Source organism: Macrobrachium nipponense, chromosome 8 (genome assembly GCF_015104395.2).
Source record: "Macrobrachium nipponense isolate FS-2020 chromosome 8, ASM1510439v2, whole genome shotgun sequence".
In the NCBI taxonomy this organism is placed as follows: domain Eukaryota; kingdom Metazoa; phylum Arthropoda; class Malacostraca; order Decapoda; family Palaemonidae; genus Macrobrachium; species Macrobrachium nipponense.
The window spans coordinates 5,568,326-5,590,825 of NC_087203.1; the positions used below are offsets into that span (position 1 = coordinate 5,568,326).

General features: G+C 39.1%; 1 protein-coding gene across 1 annotated transcript in view; it reads right to left on the reverse strand.

Annotated features, from left to right (window-relative positions):
• LOC135222604 (cell adhesion molecule Dscam1-like) overlaps positions 1-22,500 on the reverse strand; it is a 677,404-nt gene that overhangs the window by 36,280 nt on the left and 618,624 nt on the right. The window contains 6 exon segments of the mRNA XM_064260698.1: positions 3,265-3,396; positions 3,398-3,439; positions 5,147-5,340; positions 9,578-9,736; positions 11,209-11,340; positions 12,681-12,860. Coding sequence (XP_064116768.1) covers positions 3,265-3,396; positions 3,398-3,439; positions 5,147-5,340; positions 9,578-9,736; positions 11,209-11,340; positions 12,681-12,860 — 839 coding nt within the window.

Consider the following 22,500-nt stretch of genomic DNA (forward strand, 5'->3'; position numbering starts at 1 on the left):
AGTCACAGAATGAACACCACCCAGCACTCTTTCCAGCAACCGGAAGGGTGAATGGTCAGTCAATAAGACAAAGCTTTATTCATGATCCTGCGTGGCTGCTAACACACTGAACGTCTACACTGACTGCCTGAAAGGCAATCTGTCATTTGTGTGTACGCACAGGGCACACGATCGCACAGGCAAAGATGTCATTTTTCGCATTTCATTTTCACATTACTTATATGCATACAAAATATAAGCTCATACATAACACACACACACACACACACATATATATATATATATATATATATATATATATATATATATATACACACACACACACACACACACATATATATATATATATATATATATATATATATATATATATATATATATATATATATAAATACATACATACATACATACATACATACATACATACATATATACACACAGAGCTTGTTTGAAGGTATTTTGAGGGAATATATCCAAAAATGAAAAATATTTTTCGTACTTGTGAGCTGATCACCGCGATGGCGCTTCAATCCGGCTCACTATCAAAGGAATCTTCGGTGCCTTTGATCAGCGCGCTTTTGCGCCCTCACGATGCATCCGGTAAAGGAAAAACTAACTGAACACCGCTTCCGAGCGCCTCGCTCAGGTCAATTACTTTTCCGCAAGTGTATATTTACCATTCACCGAGGAAGGTTCAATGAGAGATTAAATACGGATAATGACACGCATGAGTTATGAGTTGAAGCACCAAGGCCACCGAGCTGGCCACCTTGTTGCCCTTAGGTAGCAGAGGTCGAGGGCGTCACTCAAAATAGTGTTACTGGGTCAAAATAGTGTTACTGGGAAAAATTGACGACGCAAAGTGAACAATAAGTCACCCTTTTTCTGCTTGTCCATTGTTGGTGGGGTGTTTCTTTACAGACGGCCCTCGCGGGCGTTCTCTACGAGTTGGTGAACGCCCCCATGTTGATGCGACCTACTTTCATTTTGCTACGTTTTTCTGTTCAGTCTATTTTACACAGGCCACTCACTTCTGTAGAAGTTTGTTCTACAAGCTGACACCATTTTAGCTTGTTTGCTGAAAAGTCGCAAGATAATAATTATTAATAATAATAATGGGATGGAAATAGAGCCTCTCTTAAGCATGTCTTGTTCAAAAGATGGCTGCATCGTGCGAATTATTCTTATATTGATTCTTCTTATTTTGTCTTATGAATCGCTTCTCTTGCACAGTAATATTGGCCAACAACTGGTCAACGTTCTCATTTTGGCAACGATGAATATGAACAGGGCTTGTATACAGCAGTTTCATTCATATTGTAGAAGTGCAGGGTGATGAAAAATGGCGTGATAAATCCGTAGACTTGCCAGCAGATCCTTGGGGCCGACTTGTTCCGACCAGCCCGTTGGTCATCTCCTGGACAGGTGAGACGATTCCTCAGACAAGGGGTGTGTGCGGAGGTATGTATAGAGGGTATGTAATAAATAATAATAATAATAATAATAATAATAATAATAATAATAATAATAATAATAATAATAATAATAATAGGTACTAGTGCGTCGTGGTGAGGTTAGTGAAATACTCTTCCGTTAAAACTCAGTGTACCTCTGTTGACCTCAGCAGTAAAATATGCACTTGGAAGTTAGACGACTCTGATGCTCACAACAAGTTTCAAAAAGGCATAGAAATACCAACCTCATCCTACGAGATTTATTCAGGGCTGGGTTGAATAGGCGCCACTTTTGATGCTGATCCATCTAGGAGAGGAGGAAAATGCGTATGGTGACTAATACTAACAATGAGAGAAGACAGGCCATTCAGTAGATGTCAGGCTTCCTGCCTTCCTCAAAGAGTCACCAACGAGCGACCATTGCTACAACGCGCTTTTACATTTCCATGCAGTCATTCTTGGGGGAAGGCCACGATTTCAGCAACACCCTTCGGAACTCCAGGTTTGACATTTTTGGAAAATCCCGCTGAAGTACAGGTCAGACCTCCGTCTACTCAATCAGTTTTTTCAGGAAACCCTGAAAGAATGAAATAACTCCAAGTGCGAACTGTTTTGGAGAGAACTTGAAAGTAGATGTCCGGGATCCGAACTTCATCCAGAAAAGAAGGCTAAAACTCAGAAGAGACGTGAGGTGTCGAGCAGCCTAAGGAGAGCACGAAGTATGTAGTACTATGGTGTGAGAAGCCTCCCACAAGAACACGATGCTTCAGATGAACGTTCCCTCGCAACCGAGAATGAAAGTGCCTGGTGGCTGACAATTAATATTTCCTCATCAATATCTGATTTTACTACAACTGGGAATAGACTCTTTTTCCTAAAAAATTCCAAAATGGACAATGGCAAAACTGGGTGATATTGAACATGTTTGTTTAATGGAGTCTATACGTTTTGAATATACATTTACTGGAAGCTTATGATATTGCCAATAAAGGAAATCATGTCAATGTAACTACAATTAATATGAAAAAGAACAAAATGTTCATTCCGTAATGTGATAGATTCCATAACGTGAAAAGTGCAGGAAATAAATTCACTTACGTCGATGCAGTTATTTATATCACAGCCGAACGCAAAAGCAGAACAAAATAAACAATATGATTCAGTCCAATCCAACTGCTCTGCGAATGTTGGCGCTTCTTTCTTGGCTGCTCTGAATTGCCTGAAATATTGATTGGCAGGACATTCTGCTCGACAAAACAGTGCTCTGGTGCGTTCTTGGAAAAAAGCTTCCGTATACAACAACAACAACAACAACAGCAACAACAACAATAATAACAATGATAATGCTAATATTAATACTAGTAATAATGATAATTATAATGTAGAAAACAATGTCATCTTCTAAGATACATGTAACTATGAGTATCTCTAATAATAATAATAATAATAATAATAATAATAATAATAATAATAATAATAATAATAATAATAATAATATGCTGGAAGTAAACCCTCTTTTAAACTGTTTTATTAAAAATTATTGCTGCATCAGCTGCATTAATTTTATAGAGGTTCTCTCAATGCTTTTCTATTTAAGCAACCATGAGAAAACCACAATTGGGAAATTAGAGAAGAACCTCTATGAAATTAATGCAGCTGATGTAGCAATAGTTTTTTAATAATAATAATAATAATAATAATAATAATATAATATAATAATAATAATAATAATAATGATGATGATAATAATAATAATGAATTTATTTAAAAACAAACCGAAAGGAAATTCCAAGAAAGGAAGCCGCCTCACCTGCCAGCTAACGGTGATGGTTCCAGGCTTGTGGGCGAGTGCTCGTAATCTTGTGGGAGGCGCTGTGGGCGGCTCGTGGAGGGTAGTGATGCTTAAGGTAGGAGACGGGGGCGACACTCCCCTCTGGTTAACGGGCCACCACCTGCACGTGATAGGCTGTGCCAGGTGACAAGTCCTGAAAGGGAGGAAAGGAATTATCTTGAAAGGACCCCTACATTTAGATCAAATGTATTTGTACGCACACACACATATATACATACATACATACATACACACACACACACAAACACACACACACACACACACACACACATATATATATATATATATATATATATATATATATATATATATATATATGTCTGTGTGTGTGCGTGTGTGTTTGTGTTTGTATAATAGCCACAACTACCTCTTAACTTCTCGATTCTCCACACTTTTTGGAGAAGCTCATCATCATCAATGAAACAAAAAGTATCCATACTTAAAACCGTAAAAGATAAGGATAAAACATCGAGAATAGGAGCCCTAAGGGCGTGTTGGGGCGGGGGGCGGGGAATGAGGAGTAGGAGGAAGAGAGTAACATGTACAGTGGAAGCAAGAACAATGATCGAGCGAGTGAGTTGTAAAGTTTTCCATCCAACACAGAACTTGATATTATTGAGAAATCAAGAAAGAACGAGACAAAATCATGAGCATGAGAACAGCCACGAAAGCAAAAACATAAATATCCTAATATGGAAATCATGAGGCTGGGTGGACAGAAATGAGGCAGAATGAAGGAGAGGGAATAGGAGGGAAACAACAAATAAGAAAAAAATGATAATAATCAGTCAAGAAGAGAAACACGACGTTCTCCGAAACAGAGGCTCAACTTTAACATAAATGCTGACCGGAACTGAGCATCATAAAATCTCCCGTCGGACAAATTTACTGCCATTTCTGAAGATCATTTACGCCATAATAAAGTTGATAACCTTAGCATTATCCGTCTCTTTCTGAAAAAGAACGCGCTTCATAACAACGGCGGTCTAATTACTGCCACCATTCGTGTAAATGACGAAGTGATATCGCAGACATTAACTCAGATTCTTGGGGATTAACTTAGCTTCGCCATGGCAGCACCACCAGCATTATGAAATGCGTAAAACTTCATGAAGAACGAGATTACCTTCGCCGCCTCATTTCCAATGCAGAGTAGGATGAAGGCGCAGCTGGCCAGGAGAGGAGACGGAAGAGGCGGGAAAAACAACTAGGGCATGAACATTTATTCTGCAAAGAGTTCCAGAGCGAACAGCTTCTTTTCCAACGAACGCGACACTCATTCGAACTTCTTGGGCTTTCTAGGAACGAGACAAAGTGAATCATTTTGAAGTCTACAATTCAACGAAACTCATACTTCAACTTGCTTGTATTGAATACGAACACGGGAACGAAAGAGAAAAATATGAAAAGTAGTTACAAAACATAAATATAAGAGGTTATCCTTACTTAGATTTATTTTTGCCTTCTTTCCACGATATAGATGAAAAGCTAAAGAGAAGCCAGGGGTAGCTGGCCGAAATGAAATGAGCTAAATCATCAACCCACCTTTGTCATAAAAAGGAAAAAGTTTAATTTCATTAAATTTTTTTTTCTATTCTCACGTCGATGGAAAGATTAACTAACGGAATAGAAAGTGCATGACCATGGAAATATTAACCAACGGAATACAAAGAAGCCTTTTAATCTTTCCTCAAAGAAGGAACGACTTATTTCTCTACCAGAATTGCATATGATATTTCACCAAGTAGGGTATTTCCGGCGTCACTGGCCTATGCTCTTATGAGGCCAATTCAAAATCATAAAGAACACAATGAACAAATGACAACACGAAGAACAATACCTTCAAAACAGCTTCAGTGACGTCTGGCGGGAGGGTCGTGTTGAGAGGAGTCTGGGTGTGAGAGCGTGCGAGCCAGTGCTGCAGGAGGTAGTGGGTGAGGGGAGAATTCCCGTCGAAGGGCGGCGCCCATGCCAACTTCACCTGGCGGCTCGTCACGTTCTGCACGTGGACATGGGCTGGAGGATCTGGCCGCTCTGTGAATGGAAGGTGGTTTTGAAATGAGTGTCTCTGCTCTTTTGTCTGGAGATGCAAATGGCGATGAAAACTACGACACTGGCAATGAATAAAGATGCTGTCACACAGACACTGCTGATGGGGATGTCAATATGAAAGTAGAAAGGACGGTAGCATCACAATGATGAGGATGTTGGATGTCAAAATAAGATTAATCATAAGGATGTCGAAATGGCAGTAATGATGCCACACTGACAGTGAGGATGATATCAACAACGCAATCACACTGACGGTATATGACAGCAATGGCGATAAAGTGAGAATGATGTTAATATTGTTAACAACCAATGACTCTGCCCATCCAGTCATACTGAAAGGTCAAAGAGCAAATCGGGAGTCATAGCTACTTACAGACATTGCCGAACTCGCACCGGATCTTGGCATACCACAACCACAGTTCACCTCGGTGATGAAGGTATATATATATATTATATATATATATATATATATATATATATATATATATATATATATATATAGTATGTATGTATATATATATATATATATATATATATATATATATATATATATATATATATATAATATATGAAGCGAATACCACAGGAGAAATATTAAGCAGAAATTCGTATGGAGTGCTTTCGTCCTTTAATGAGACTTTGTGCCTCGACAATGTCTCTTAAAGGAAGAAAGCGCTCGGTACGAATTTCTGCCTATTATTCCTCCTGTGGAATTCGCTTATATCATGAAGTGAAGAGCATCTACTGTGATTTTTTAAGCATATAAATATATATATAATGTATATATATAAACCCATGATATCTAATTCACTTCACTATGGGTATAACTTTCTGTGTAATTTAGTATCAAGGCAAGGTGAACTTGATTTTAAGTGGTATTTGTGACTAAATATTTGGATATATATATATCATGATTATATATATATATATATATATATATATATATATATATATATATATATATATATATATATATATATATATATATATATATATATATAAAACTGCATCGATAACCATGGTTACAAATATTCATGTAATGAACAGTTATTGGAGTCATGAAAGTAAGGAGGACGAAGGCGTCTATAATCAGACGCAAATTGAATAGCTCGGCGGAATGAACTAACGCTGCCAAATTGCCGACGTGGGAGAAGTGGTGCCTCTGCTAATGACGTCTCAATCCCTCCGATGGCAGTCTGTGTCGTTCTGTCTTCCCTGATGAGATTATAATGGAGTAAGTACCGTGCCCCAGGGACCTTTTCAAGGAGAGTACATTTGGCGGTCTTTTGGAGCATCTCTAGTTATTCTAGTGTAGATCAAATTGCTTTTGACAACATTTACAGTAAACAGAAAGTTAGGAGCCTCTAAGTCTAAGGAAGAATGCGAGGGTCTGAATGAGCTACTAACTTACTAGCGCCTAGGACGAGAGGACGCGTAAGACGATACTGACTGACGACTTGAAGCATTTTCTGCAAACATCTTCAGTTGGATGATGGAGCTAAAGAATATTGACTAAATGGCACGTCACTCTCGACGTACTTCACTTGGCGTTATATACATATAAATACACACCCATACATGCAGTACATAATTATATATATATACTATATATATATATATATATATATATATATATATATATATATATATATATATATGACATGTGTATGTATGTATGTATGTATGACTATGAGCACCTGTCCCGGCCAAAATAAAAGGTAATAATTCTGTAATTTCGCTACTGCATTGCGCAATCTATATAGAACACTATAGTGCTCTGTATCATCCTGTTTAAGAGTTTGTAAGTTGAAAGTGAGAGGGAATCACCGGCGAAGTACGTCGAGAGTAATGTGCCTACGTTGTCAATATTTTTGACATCAATTATACCATGAAAACAAAATTAGGGACCAACTGTAAAACGCTTTACATCTAATATGATAAAAGAATAAAGAAAACAAGGCAACAAGGATACACGGCAGTCCCATCGGATAACTGTTTGCTTTGCTCAATTATATATTGCTTGCCACAGCCAGTCATATTCAGTTATAAGTGTAACAAATGGATGATATTACCTGCCTGGTACGTCAGTGTACAAACAATGAAAAAGAGCGTCAACATCAACGGAATTTTCGCTGGAATGATAAAAGATTGGATCCCACCTGCCTATTTGTTAATTGCTTCCATCTGTCACTCAGATCCTTCACTGATAAAAAAACAACGATGCCAAAACCAGCTTCTATAGGAAATATGCAAATTGCAGGTCACTAAAATATTGCCAGCGACACAATCGTATGGGAATACCGAACAATTATGCAATGACGAATAATCCTCTTTAAAAATAATAAAATGATATGGGGAAGGGGACATTTTAAAAACAGTTTCCTTGAATCAAAACTTCGAGTTGAGATTCTCTGTCTCTCTCTCTCTCTCTGTCTCTCTCTCTCTCTCACATTGAGAGAGAAATGCAGGATTCGACTTAAAATAATGAGAGGATCTTGATTATCTCGTCCAGTTCTCGCCCTGCCTTCGAACAGATTCCTCCTCCATCTTGGCTGAAGGAACATTCATTAGTGCAGGTTCTGTAATGAGCCAGGCGCCATGGGTTTCCTTCCAGCTGTCATTCGGGACAGGAGGCTCATTTTCCTGACCAGTTCCTTTTCCCTTTTCCCTCCTGTTCAGGAAGCGCGGTGGGACCCACCCTGAGCCTTGCTCTTCCCACACGTTTCAATGCATATTGTCACCATTTTTGCTCTTCACTAACTTTGTAAGTCCGATCCTCAGTGAAACGCCATCCATCGACGCTTGTCAATCCTCTCAGCGCTGAAATGAAGCTTTCAAGTTGAAAGAGAGAGCGGATGCACGAGGTGACCGACCAGGCGTTCCGGTATATATAGCTGGAAGTTTCCGAGGGACAGAGCGCAGGGGTTCGACCAAACAAAGTAAATAATGGTCCATATCAATCACTGGTTTTAGCTCTGGAAATATTGATATTAGGAAAGGTTTAATAAAATGGCGGATGTGCATCATTCATTTGTTTTTCCGCTTCATAAATGTAACACACAAAAGTTAAAGCTGAGATTTTAGGAAGGAAGGAGCACGAGCCACGTTGGAGGTTGAGAGTGTTGCATACCATCCTTTGCTTCGTCTTCTTGCAAATATCCGTCATTTTGTATCGTTCCTTCGTCATTTGAATGCTTTTGAACTAACAACGCATTCTCAATTCCTATTTCATGTCCGAACTGTTCTGGGCAGACCTTGCGTGAAATTCCCAATTCCAATATTACTGATGCAACGACAGCTGCCAGGATTTATACTTACTCATAATAGCGTTTTAGTATAATTGCTTTTATCATTATTATTAGTGGTCAAATCTCAATATAAACCATACCGTTCAAGAGAAATATAACTTAGGCTGTCCATTTCAATTTCTTTGTCCCGAATGGCATGTAGAAATTTCTAAATGAAAAACTGGAATCGGTAACAAATATCACAAGATCTCCCGTAGACGGTAAAAGAAAAGAAAAGAAAAAAAAAAGCAGTGGAAGCATTTGTGATGACGATTTTTGGTGAGTGCAAATGACGCGAAGAATCCTTTGCACTGTACAAGCGAACACCAAATCTTGGTGTGGTGCTGTTTAGAAGAGCATCCACCATCATCAGCTGTGCGTTCTGTCCGTCCAGTTCCTGTCGCAACCTTTTCTTCGTTCTCCAACTGTTATGGGATCAGTATAAATCTCTGTGAAGGTGACATGACATTCCCCTGTAAAGCCCTAAATTCCCTTCGTCATCTTTCATGATGCATCTGCTTCCTTCATGGAGAGTCTCAGCTAATTTTGCATATTGTACTGGAATTCAGCAATGACGTCAAACGGTGGTCTGTGACAGTTAAACTCTTCCGCTAATCAACAAAAGCCATTGCAAGGGGATCTGGGAATCCATATTCACTGCATATTGTCTTAACATAAATATTTGTTTTTCGCAACTACTGCCTTTTCTAAAACGAGCTTGTTCATTATAACACACGCCCATCAAATAATGAAGCTTACATTACGCTAGCATAACATACGGCTGATTCATAAACTAAACTTATATTTTAAAACTAGAATTTTTTCCTAATCAGTTAGCAACCGCACACAGTTCTAAGTACTAAGTAAACAAGAGTTTTATTTGATATAACTAGTTCTCAACTATGAATTCACACACATCACTCTCAACTCACCAACAATATTAACAAAGATGGTGGAAGAATCCGTGCCGTATCTGTTGGTGGCCTGGCAGGAATACACGGCAGCGTGGGCGCGGGTGGTTGGCCTGATGACCAGAACAGAGGTGCGCCCACCATCATCCAGTCTCATTTCCATTCCCGAGGGAGGGGAGGCTGCAGCAGAAGAAGGAGAAGTTTCATGACACCCGACGCGCCAAAAAGTATTGCTAATCTTCTAAGCGACAGACCTTGACATTTTGAAGTTATTATTAACAGATTAACATGAAACGCTAAAAGTAGTTCAAAATAGTAGCCAACATGTGACGCATCGCAATATGTATACATTGTTCTTCATAACTGTTCATGGTATACTAATCTAATTTATGATTTTGTATAATTATTTTATCAACAAAATCCAAAATTGAAAAGAAAATTTATCCTTCATTAATCAGACAAACTAAGACATTATTCAATTTCATGTTCATTTATTCATACAGAAGCAGCAAATAACAACCTCTCCTTCAGGGAGGTCATACTACAAGGAGAGAGGCTGTCCTCCATATGTAAGGGATTTATATAAGTAGTAAGTGAAGATGGCAAGGTCTGCTGAACTGTCCTGTTGGTCACGCAGGAAGAGTAAACATCTCGCAGGACACCGTACGGAATTCTCTCGCATTTTCTGGAAGGCTCAAGTTTCAGGAACTTAGCTTGCAATTTTATGACAAGCGCGTTCTCTCCTTACGCATATATATATATATATATATTTATATATATATATATATATATATATATATATATATATATATATATATATATATATTGAATTTTGGGAATGAGGTTGGTAGCGCCATGCGCATGCCCGAAATGTTCTCAGGAACTTATGAAATTCCTTAACTTCGCTGACCAGATGCCAGCTGTTTGAAACTGAGGAAGCGATAAGCGGATTCACAGAACACCGAACATTATTCTGAGCAGAAAGTGTGGACTGATTTCGTTCACTGATACCTCAGGTAGATTTCAGCTTTCACAGCTAAGTTAAGGCAAATGTTGAAATGGATACTACTATATCAGGAAATTTTATATTCTTTACTATAAAACGCCGGAAAGTTACTAAAAATGAAGCCTATTTCGAGCTAGAACACTTTCAGTTTCAAAACATCCTGACATGTTTGATGATCTGTGAATAACAAATCTGCAAAAAGAGTCACAAATACAAAATCTGAAGTGGCTGCCCGCCAAAAAATGTCAACGCTTAACGCAGATTTCAGGAGTCTGGGGCAAGAGAGAACGGGCCTCACTGAGAGAGAGACTGAGTCTCAAGGCTATCAATGTCACGTTTGCGTCCTGCGATGGTGAGGGAAGGAGGATCATACACTTTCAAATCAAAGTAGCGTCAGGAGGAGATACAGCAGTTCCCTTGCGCACCTCGGGTTTTTTTATGGTGAGAATCGAAAAAACATTTTAGGAAGTTCACGTATCCTCTGAATAGTATTGATAAAAGAGGAGGAAGAGGAAGAAAATGATGAAAATGGAGAAGAGGAGGGAGAAGTGGAGTCTACAAACAGATTAATAAAAGGAGGCAGAAGATCGAGGCCTTGAAAACCTAGTAGCCAAAGCAAAGGAAAAGATCAAAGTTGTCCATTTACCAGAGAGAGCGATTCCATCCCTGGACCAAGCGAAGGAAATGGGGATATCGCCCCGGGCTGGGCACCTTATGGACAGGGTGTCGCCAACGGCAGCAGAGACATTCGCCATGCGGTTTTCGACACGGGCGCCCTCTGCAGACACAAAAGCAATGATTAGGCCTGATGCTGTTCTTCTTCTGGGCATCTCTCACTTGCGAATCAATAGATGGTTTCATGCAAGATTTTTAAAACTTTGCAGTGAGAGTAGCAAAAATACATTTTTCTTAACCTCTGTGAAAATGTACAGACACCGCCAACAAAACAACTGCACTACTTATTAATTAATATATATATATATTATAATATAATTATATATATAATTATATATATTATAATATATGGTATATATACACGTTTTATTAAAATATATATGGTATATCATATATATAATTATTAAATTAATATGTAATAAATAATAAATAATTATCTATATATATATATATATATATATTATATATATATTATATATCATATATACACACACACACACACACACACATATATATATATATATATATATATATATATATATATATATATATATATATCCATGTACATGTATTTGCATATATGTATACAAACATATACCTAGTTATATGTATATAATATATATATATATATTACATATATGCGCATTAAGCCACAAATGTCCTTTTATATCCAATTCGCTCTACCTCGGAATTAATATATTTTCATACATGTTAACCGAAAAGGGAATATTTTTAGTTGACAATAATTTCGTCCTCTCGTGGGTTCGAACCAACGCCCAGCGGACAGAGGAGGAATAAGGACTTCGATGACGCTGGACGCTGGTTGGAACCCACGAGGGGATGAAATTATTGTAAACTAAAAAATTCCCCAACGGTTAACATATATGAAAATATATTGATTCGGAGTTAGAGCGAATTGGATATAAAAGGACATTTGTAGCTTAATACACGTATATAAATCACGGTAATGTGATAAAAATTCATATATTTTATATAAGCACATTTGCTTGTCAAAAAAAAAAAAGATACAGACATCTATATTATAAACATTTTTCAAACTCTCACACTGCATCAGTACATAACTATGCACTACAACTATTACAATCACAGTTTACACACTCACTCACACAGACACAGACACACACACACACAAATATATATATATATATATGATTATATATATATATATATATATATATATATATATATATATATATATATGTGTGTGTGTGTGTGTGTGTGTGTGTGTAAACTCCCATTATTGTAATCACAGTTCATATATATATATATATATATATATATATATATATATATATATATATATATAACATATATATATATATATATGTATGTATATATATGAGTGTGTGTGTCTGTGTAGTTTACATAATATAGGACACACATAAGAGGCCAGTCTACCTATCTGACTGGAATCGTACTGACCAAGAACGGTGAGCGAGACCGTTTTGGAGAGCGGGGGGTTGATTCCGTTGGAGGCCTCACATAAATACCGGCCGCTGTCCTCTGCCCTGGCGTCCCGTATGCGCAGTGACCCTGGTCTCGGTGTTTTCATTCGCCATCCATCACCCACGACAGACGCCCATTCCTCTACTCCCACGCCATCTGGATTTAAAAAAGGTCATTTTTGTGGGTACTGAAAATAAGGATGTCGTTGAATAGAGAGTGAAGCAGGATATGACTTCACTCATGAATGACATAAACATAACTGATAAACAGAATTACAAAGATCAATTTCATCATAAAATACAACATTTCGAGAGAATGTCGCCGCTCCAGCACCTAACCACAATAAGGTAATGGTGATCGAAATACGAATACGGAATCGGTCGGAGGAACCCATACGGATATCGAAGACATGTCTGCAATGCAATAGTATAGGAGATTCAGTTTCATTAATGCTACACACGAAAACTTTTTTTCTTTTTTTTGGCTTTCAACTACTGTTTTTATGTAGTTTTCTTTATATATATATATATATATACACACTACCACTACGTATTACAATCACAGTTTACGCACAACACACACACACATATACAAACACATAAACAAACAGATACATACATACACACACACACATATAATATATATATATATATATATATATATATATATATATATATATATATATATATGTATATATGCACATGGGAAGCGTTGCTATCAACCGACATAAAACAAGGAGCTGAAGGAGACGTCATGAACTAGTATTTGTCCGTTTATTATACATACTGACGTTTCGAGGACACAGCCTCATTTTCAAAGCTGAAAAACGCAATTATAATATATAAAAATGTTACAAAGACTCAGAATTAGAAAATATGAGAAATTTTTAAAAATGAAAAAATTTTAAAATCTAATATTGAACAGACGACAGAATGCAAGAAACAGACCGCTACCTTTCAGGAGGGGAATCAAGGACCTAATGACATCAAACAGAAACAGAGACAGGGGCACACTCAAGACAGGTACAGTGTTGTGGAGGTAGTTTGGTTGTTTAAAGAGGGAACAACCTTCTTAATGTATAAAGATTCAGTTATTGCTAATTGATGAGGTGAGGTTGCTCTGGAGAGAATCTTAAAATGTTTATATTCAATATCTTGTTTACATTTTTTGGCATGATCCCGTACATTAGAAAATTCTGGATTAGTTAATGTATTACCTGCTCTGTAACTAACTCCCCGATGACAATCAATTCTGACTTTTAGTAGGCGACAAGAAGCCCCCACATATTTCCCCACCTTACATTTGGGCCAAGTATATAAGTAAACAAGATATTGAATATAAACATTTTAAGATTCTCTCCAGAGCAACCTCACCTCATCAATTAGCAATAACTGAATCTTTATACATTAAGAAGGTTGTTCCCTCTTTAAACAACCAAACTACCTCCACAACACTGTACCTGTCTCTGTTTCTGTTTGATGTCATTGGGTCCTTGGTTCCCCTCCTGAAAGGTAGCGGTCTGTTTCTTGCATTCTGTCGTCTGTTCAATATTAGATTTTTAAATTTTTTCATTGTTAAAAATTTCTCATATTTTCTAACTTGTAAATTTCTTAGTTCTGAGTCTTTGTAACATTTTTATATATTATAATTGCGTTTTTTCATTCAGCTTATATATATATATATAAATATATATATATATATATATATAATATATATAGAATATATATATATATATATATATATATAAAAAAAAGAAGGAGAGAGAGAGAGAGAGAGAGAGAAGAGAGAGAGAGAGAGAGAGAGAGAGAGAGAGAGAGAGTTATACGAAAATAAAAGGTGAAAACCGAAAAAGATTGATAAAATTAAAAAAAATGGGTAAAATAAATATTGATGGTAAAAGTATGATCTAACGTTAACCGGAAGTGTTGATGGACTATATGGTGTTCCTTTTACTAAGGGAAGTTGTCTTTTGTGACGGGAGAGGGCGAAACGGTCCAATATGCTCTTTACAAAGTCTCATCCGACCCCTAACCTTATTAGAAACTCGTAACTTTAGGAAGAGACCCAATTTGCCGTTGATAAACCTTTCGTCGGCGCAGACAACTTCCATCTTTTTAAAGCTCCCGTGTTATTGACACCCGAAGGCCAACTCCCAGGGCCTCTTGTAGTTCGAGTAGGCGTTCCAATTTGCAACTCCTCTAACGCTGAGGAATGGATGTAAGGAAGGTACTCATATTTGAAGCCATAGTTATGGGTCTAAGGACGCCATACAGCGCTGTCATCAAAGTCAGCAAATGTCAGGCAGACGATGGCTGCAGTTTCCAATGTTAGACGGACAAAAGGGGAGGCGAAATGGAACCACGAAAAATGAGGAAGATGCGTGACAAAGATTCGGGTAAATACCAAGAAGGAGTGAGAAAAATTGTGACACAGAGGAAAGAAAACGCCTTAGAAAATGTGTGAAAGAGGAACGAGGGGCAAACCTGTGACCAAAGAAATGTTGCAGATGAGTCCAATCTAGATGCATGACACTACATAAAAGGCCTCGGTGTCAATTAAGACCGGAAAGTACAGACAAGGTCTCGGTGTCAATTAAGACCGGAAAGTACAGAAAAGGTCTCGGTGTCAATTAAGGCCAGGAAGGACAGAGAAGGTCTCGGTGTCAGTTACGACCAGAAAGTACTGAAAAGGTCTCAGTGTTAATTAAGATCAAGAAGTACAGAAAATGTCTCGGTGTCAATTAAGACCATTGAGTACAGAAATGGTCTTGGTGTCAATTAAGGCCGGGAGGTACAGAAAGGTCTCGGTGTCAATTAAGAGCAGGGAGTCTTGGTGTTGTTTAAGACTGGGAAGTACAGATAAGGCCTCGGTGTCAATTAAGACCGGAAAGTACAAAAAAAGGGTCTCGGTGTCAATTAGGATCAGGAATTACAGAAAGGTCTCGGTGCCACCTGAAACCAGAAATGACCAAAAAGGAGCCAGTGTCGGATCAGCGCAAAGACCTGGGCAACATGACCCAGGTAAACCAATACAGACAAAATAGCTTTCAACAGGAGGCCCTAAATAGCAAACTATAAAAGTAAATATCTTGGCAGGGAAAAGAGTAAAAGAGCGACCGATCAGGCCTACTACATATAATTGGCGTTGCACTTGGAAGGGATGAAGAGAGAACGGAAATTTTGAGAGGACCTTTTACATACATTTTGACGAGAGCCTCGGAAAGAGAGAACCAGAGGGGAGGGAAGTCAAGGTGATCCAGCGCGAGAAAGTGATTGGTTCACTTGCATCCCATTGTCGTGTCGTGAGCGAGACCCCTCGCAAGGAACGGGAAAGAAAGCCGTTTTCCCCTCAGAGCTTCTCAATGACAAGAGTCCGAGTGGTTGTTGCAAATGTTAACCCTATCTTTACTTCACAAGAACGACAAGGAACAAAGCAATATAGGAACGATAATAGAAAACATTGGAGGGGAGACTGCCTCTCTGAGAGAGAGAGAGAGAGAGAGAGAGAGAGAAGAGAGAGAGAGAGAGAGAGAGTATGAATATTAGAATACATGGATGGTTTCGACACAACCGAGAGAGGGCGAGGGAACATATTGACCAATCAGGTCATTTTCTGGTTATATCAAATTCAGATGACAAGGGAGAGAATGGCAAAGGAATATAGTATCAGTAAATAAGTGCATGACTGCTCAAGCATTCGTGAAACTGCGCGCGCACACACATATTTTTTTTATCATTTAGCATTTTCCCCTAACATGGGGTGGCTCCTGAGAAACTGCAGGACAGTGATCACTGCCACAAAAATCAAGGAAGAACACGCTGCGCGCGCAGACCACATCCACGACATGAGTCGCTTCACACAACAGTGGAAAAGATTCATCAGCAGAACGTCGAGCCCCCTACACGCAATTGACCTCCATCTTGAGTTCACTCTCTTGGCTCTTGGATTCTGATGGGTTGGTATAATGAAGCACGAAGATCATAAACATTAGTCAGCATTTGACATCACTTCCATTTTCTAGCTCAAAACAAGTAGTAGGAATAACAAACAAACAAAAGAAGAACGTCAAGAATGAGCGAAAACGATCTCATGCTACAGTAGATTCACATCAACCTTGCATTTGATGTCTAAGGCCATCCCTTACGACGCTCCTGATTGGCTGTTGATAAGCCAATCGCAGGGCTGGAAACTGTCTCTCGAGAAAATTCACATAGGCAGGATGTACGTTCCACCTCTCCTGAGGGTACCCTCAGGAGAGGTGGAACGTACATCCTGCCCGTGTGAACTCTCTCGAGAGACTGAGAGTTTCCAGCCCTGTGATTGGCTTATCAACAGCCAATCAGGAGCGTCGTAAGGTACGGGCCTAGACACCAAATGCACGGTTGATGTGAATCTACTATAGTAAGTATAGTTTTTCGGGCTTATTGTCTACTTAGTAGCTCTTCTTCAAGGGAGTCCCATCGAAAGTACCTGAAGTGCCTCCTCGACAGAAGGAGATTTGGGGGGAGCGCGGAACCGTCACCGGACTCAAGAGGTTCTCCCTCCCTTTCCTCCCGGATCTCTGTCTGCGGTGTTTTCCCGCCACTGAAGTTTCCACCCTCCAGAATGTGGCGCACTACTCTATGGAATAAACACTCAGTTTCACCAGGAACTTCCTAGCACTTATTTGAGAGAGAGAGAGAGAGAGAGAGAGAGAGAGAGAGAGAGAGAGAGAGAGAGAGAGAGAGAGAGAGAGAGAGAGGTTTAATTTCACTTGCAAAAAAGAAAACCCCTTCTCTATAGAATGCCGAAAACTCCTACCTGATTTACGTTTTCTGAGATCAGAAAATTTAGCAGCCAATCAGAGAAGGGAGAGAAAAGTAGAGAAGTCGATCAGAAGTGGAAATCCATCAGGAAGTCGCGCGCGAGGTACGAGGAGATTATTCAGGGCGAGAAAAGAACAGAAGAAAGATGAGCATCTTATAGGAGGGAGATGGTGAATGATGAAGAGAGAGGCTCCAAGACCGAGATAACTGAGAACACGTAATGGAGATGAAAGAAGTGACTTGTAAGTTCATCTAAAGAAGACAAAGGAGAGAGAGAGAGAGAGAGAGAGAGAGAGAGAGAGAGAGAGAGAGAGAGAGAGAGAGAGATCGTTTATAGGGCAGTATGACACTAATGTCTTACTTTTGCTGCTTACATTGCTTTTCATTCATGAACATAGTTACCGTTGTTGGCTTTCTAAACCTGTAATTTTGTTACTCTGTCCTCCATACTTTCTTTTTCATCAGCCAAAGAGTCATTCCATTCTGTGGAAGCCTTCTTCACACTTTGATGGCCTTTAGTCATTGCTCCATATAAATGACAGATCGTTGTGGACATTTAAATAGTATAACAAAAGTCAATAGGTTCATGTATTAACACTCTTGCGTGTAATAATGATGGTCCCAGAGAATATCCCAATGTTCCGACCGGCAGTTATCCAAATGGGGCCAAACCCTTCTCATCACTGGCCCCTGTGCAGAGTAAAGGTATTTTAGTGGTGTCAGCTTTGCGGCGGCGCGTAACTTGCCGTATAGACCTCGAACAGTAACTTTTTCTGGCACAAGTACTCTCTTAACAAAGAAAACAACACCTGCAAAAGACAAATCCCATCTGTAAATAATGGTTCTGCAACATGGAAGAAAACACGGATAAGTATCTACAGACAAATATTTCCGTCAAAAGTTGATCCCCTAAAGACAGGAAATGAATTATTGAAGCTGTCTGAGAGAAGTCCAAACTTCCAAGCTCAGTTAAGAATGTCTCACTGGCAGAAGATCACGGAAGCTGTCAGATTTTGATACACAAAATGATGATAACAGGCTACTTATATGTTTGTGGAACGACACAGGACTGAGACCTTGACCCAACGGCGATGAAGGCATTCTGTGGCACCAACGCCGACATCAACTGTAGTAAATAAAAATCCCACCTGTACAGAGAAAACACCTCATCATGTGGGTATTAACGGTGGAATGGTTTTTGTAGACGCAGCCCTTCCACAAATACAACAAATGGAAGTTGAGGAAGCATAAAAAGATGAAAAATCTAATGAAAGGGCAAATAAAAAGTACCAAGGACGTATCTTTAGTCATGAAAAAATAAAAACAGATAAATCACGAAGCTATCGTCATGCCGTGACACTGGCGATTATCATCATTATTCAAAAAGAGCAAATATTCATAAAGAACAAAACGAAAGAGCCTGAAAACCAACTTCCTCTATATGAAGCAAGAAAACGAAGGGAAGGAAAGAGTAAGTAAGTAAAGAAGTCATAAAAGCCAGCGCAGAAAGAGCAGCAACTCTCAGCCATTCTCCCGCGACCTCCAACTGTCAGACCTGCGCGACGGAAGTCACTTGACCCGGGGAGAAATGTGCCTGTGTGTGTGTGTGTGTGTGTGTGTCATTCAGCTGGGAGAAAATAATAAACCGACCAAAATCCCTCTATCAGGGCGCCCGGTGATCCCTTTTCTCTGGTTCCGGACCCGAGTTTAATTAATCACGATCCATCTCAAGGGGGAAAGGGGACACCGAGAACCCCTCCCTCTTCCCTCCTCTTTCTCGCTTTTCTACGTCCCAACTCAGGCCGCGAATGTAAGGACTTCGTCCACCCACTGGTTTGGAAGTTGGGGCGTGCGATGGAAGGGGGGACGTCGTCGAATGTGAGGGCTCCTTTCTCTTTCTCTCTCTCTCTCTCTCTCTCTCTCTCTCTGAGCTGAAAGGGTGAAAGGGCGGGAAAGGGCTCACTTAGGTGGGTCAATTCAAAGCACAAGTGGGAGGGGAACAAGAAGGAGGAGGAGGAGGAGGAGGAGGAGGAGCGTGAGGAAATGAGCGAGGGAGGTGAGGTCGAGAGCGAGGGTAATGAGCGAGGGGAGATGGAATGAGTGGGCAGTCTTACTATGAAATGAGAGTGAAAGGCGAAGCAGAAATCCGAGAACTAGACCAAGAGAAGAAAAGCCATTTAAACAGTGAAAGAGGAAAGTTTAGGAAAATGAGAAGAAAGGCAGGGATAAGAGCAATGGAACTATCAGAACTAGACGGGTGAAAGCGTTACGCAACGAAAGAAAACTGCCAAATCAAAAATTATCTATGGTTTGAGGGGCTTTTATATTGTTAGGTTAGGAGGATTAGGATGGAGGAGAGAATGCCTTCACACTTCCATTTCCTCTGCTGCAAAGTTCTTCATTATCGGGGCCGTTATCTCAACCAATGAGCTCTCTCTTTGGGAGACAGCCTTTTTTCTCGATCCCATATCCACTAATCACCAAGGACCCAACAGATGACTCGAGAAAAATCGAACGAAATAAAGGAACGACAAGAAAAACAGAAATGATCTCGATTTGCGCCTCTTCTCATTTGCTTCCAATCCTTATTTTGTCTGGTGTGGGAGCCCCGCCATGTCCTTTCCGCCCATTGCAAAGATTGATTAGGAATCTTAATCTGTTGATATAATCCTACTTTTTTGTCACAAGATAATACTGATTTGTACCAACAATAACTTCTTACTAAAAGCTCAACGTTATAAAAAAAAAGCTTCATGTTTAACCCATAAACACACAGCGTATTAAAAGATAAGGGCCGTGATAAGCTATACTATATCTGTCTATTTGCCTGTATGTACGTACACCTATATATATATATATATATATATAGGTATATATATATATATATATAATATATATATATTTGTGTGTGTATTTATGTAACCGTCAATGTATAAATTCTGCATCCAGGTTACAAAATAATTTCATCAGCATTCAGACTGGTAATGACAACAACAGCTATAATAATAATAATAATAATAATAATAATAATAATAATAATAATAATAAGATAAACAGTAAGGTGTGGAAACTATTCGGAAGTAGATATATTCGAAAACTTCTTACTCAGCCAAGAAGAACAACGATGACCAGTAATGTTGATCACTCACACCCTTCATCCGCTTCTCCTGTTCATCTCAGTCCTTAGTTGGGTCTCCGTTTTTCATGAGCTATTACTATGCGTTTTCATTTTGTGCTTTGTCTTGTCTTCTCGAATGCAACGCAGTCTCTCCACCTTCTCTTAGGCGTCACTTCGTTTCCCCAACACTCCCATTTCCTGCAACATTTCGCTCTCCGCCTCCCCTATTCCCTGGGAGCTTGAATTTCAAGTCAGTGGCCCCTCTGAGCTCGTTCCATATGAATAGGTTTCATCTTCTGAATAATAATAATAATAATAATAATAATAATAAAATAATAATAATAATAATCAGACGGCCAAACCATCGCAATCTAGACTCTTGGGCTTTCTCTGACACTTCAGTGACTTTTGCTGATCCCCTGTCGTAGTCGCCTCTTATCCTACTCATTTCTTCTTGTCTGACCACTCACTCGTCCAGCTGAGCATCCCACAGCCAATAAATGAAGCCATAGAGAGGAGAAAAAACCACTAGCCAAAAGAATAAAAAATAAAAAGAGTATCTGGGAGAAAACCATATTTCAAGTATCAAAACTAAACTCTACATTGAAATCATGTGAACGTCCTTTGTTATCTGGTGTGTCTGGTTGTGTGTGTGTGTGTGAGAGAGAGAGAGAGAGAGAGAGAGAGAGAGAGAGAGAGAGAGAGAGAGAGAGAGAGAGAGAGAGAGTCTTCTCGGTAACCGACCCTTTGGATTTATTTATAATTAATGACTAAGTTAATCCATTTAATGCTGCAGTGCACCGTTATAAACTTTTCTGAAAATCTGAGGTACCGCAAACAACAAAAATATCTATGGGGTATTTGATAGACATCAATTCCTTTGTCTTTCCCACCGCAAATGGCATTTCCATAATCCTCAAAGGTCCTCAGTTCCATATAATGACATCTCGCTTTGCCGAAAATGAAAAAAGTTAGGAAACTGTTGCAACTCCGGAGCAATCCATGCCTTTACTAGTTGACTAGTAGTGTATTTAATACAAAAATTGAATTCAACTGAACTATATAACAGGATGACTGCTGCATCAACATTTTTCCATTAGGATAAAAAGAAAAAATGAAATACTCATAGGTCATTAAGCCATCAGACTTTGAACAGAATGCCCACAGGTCATAACACCTTCGGAAGTTAGACCTAGAACTTACAGTACTTAAAATCACTTGCTTTTGGGGATAACTGATGCTGCATCAGGTTCTGCATGCCTCTGGTCTAGCCGTGATACATTAGGGACTGAAGTACCTTGACACTTGGAATTTTGTGGGCCTACTTATTTTCCTGGAAGCCCATTGCTCTTAGAACTACAGCCTCCAATGTGGTGTTACCAATAAGAAATACTACACGTTTTCTTGAAGCAGATAATAAAAATCAAAGTAGTCTGGACTTTATATTTTATAAAAAGCCATAAAATAACCCTTTTATGTTTCGCAGGCAAAAAGGTTTGAAGGGAGATCACAGGAGGGACCTCTCCAAGGGCCACAGCATTCTCATCATGCTTTTGCATCCAGGGTCATTTGTCTGCGTTGACGATAAGCCCCCGAAGTCCATCAGCTTGTTTGTCAGACGTCATATGAATTTCAAATCTTTTATTGTCCTGCTTCGTTCCCTTCAGTCAAACAGCGCCCCTGAACCGGGCTAAATCCAAGAGCAATCGTCCTCTGCATAAAACATTTTCCACATTTTCTTTTATATGGTGACCCCTTAATCAGAATATCTGATTCTTCCACCCTCTTCGGCTCCACCCTTCTTGTTAAGCATCTGTCCTTTCATCACGGCTAATGCAAAACCTCCACCCAACCCCCCTCTCTCTCTCTCTCG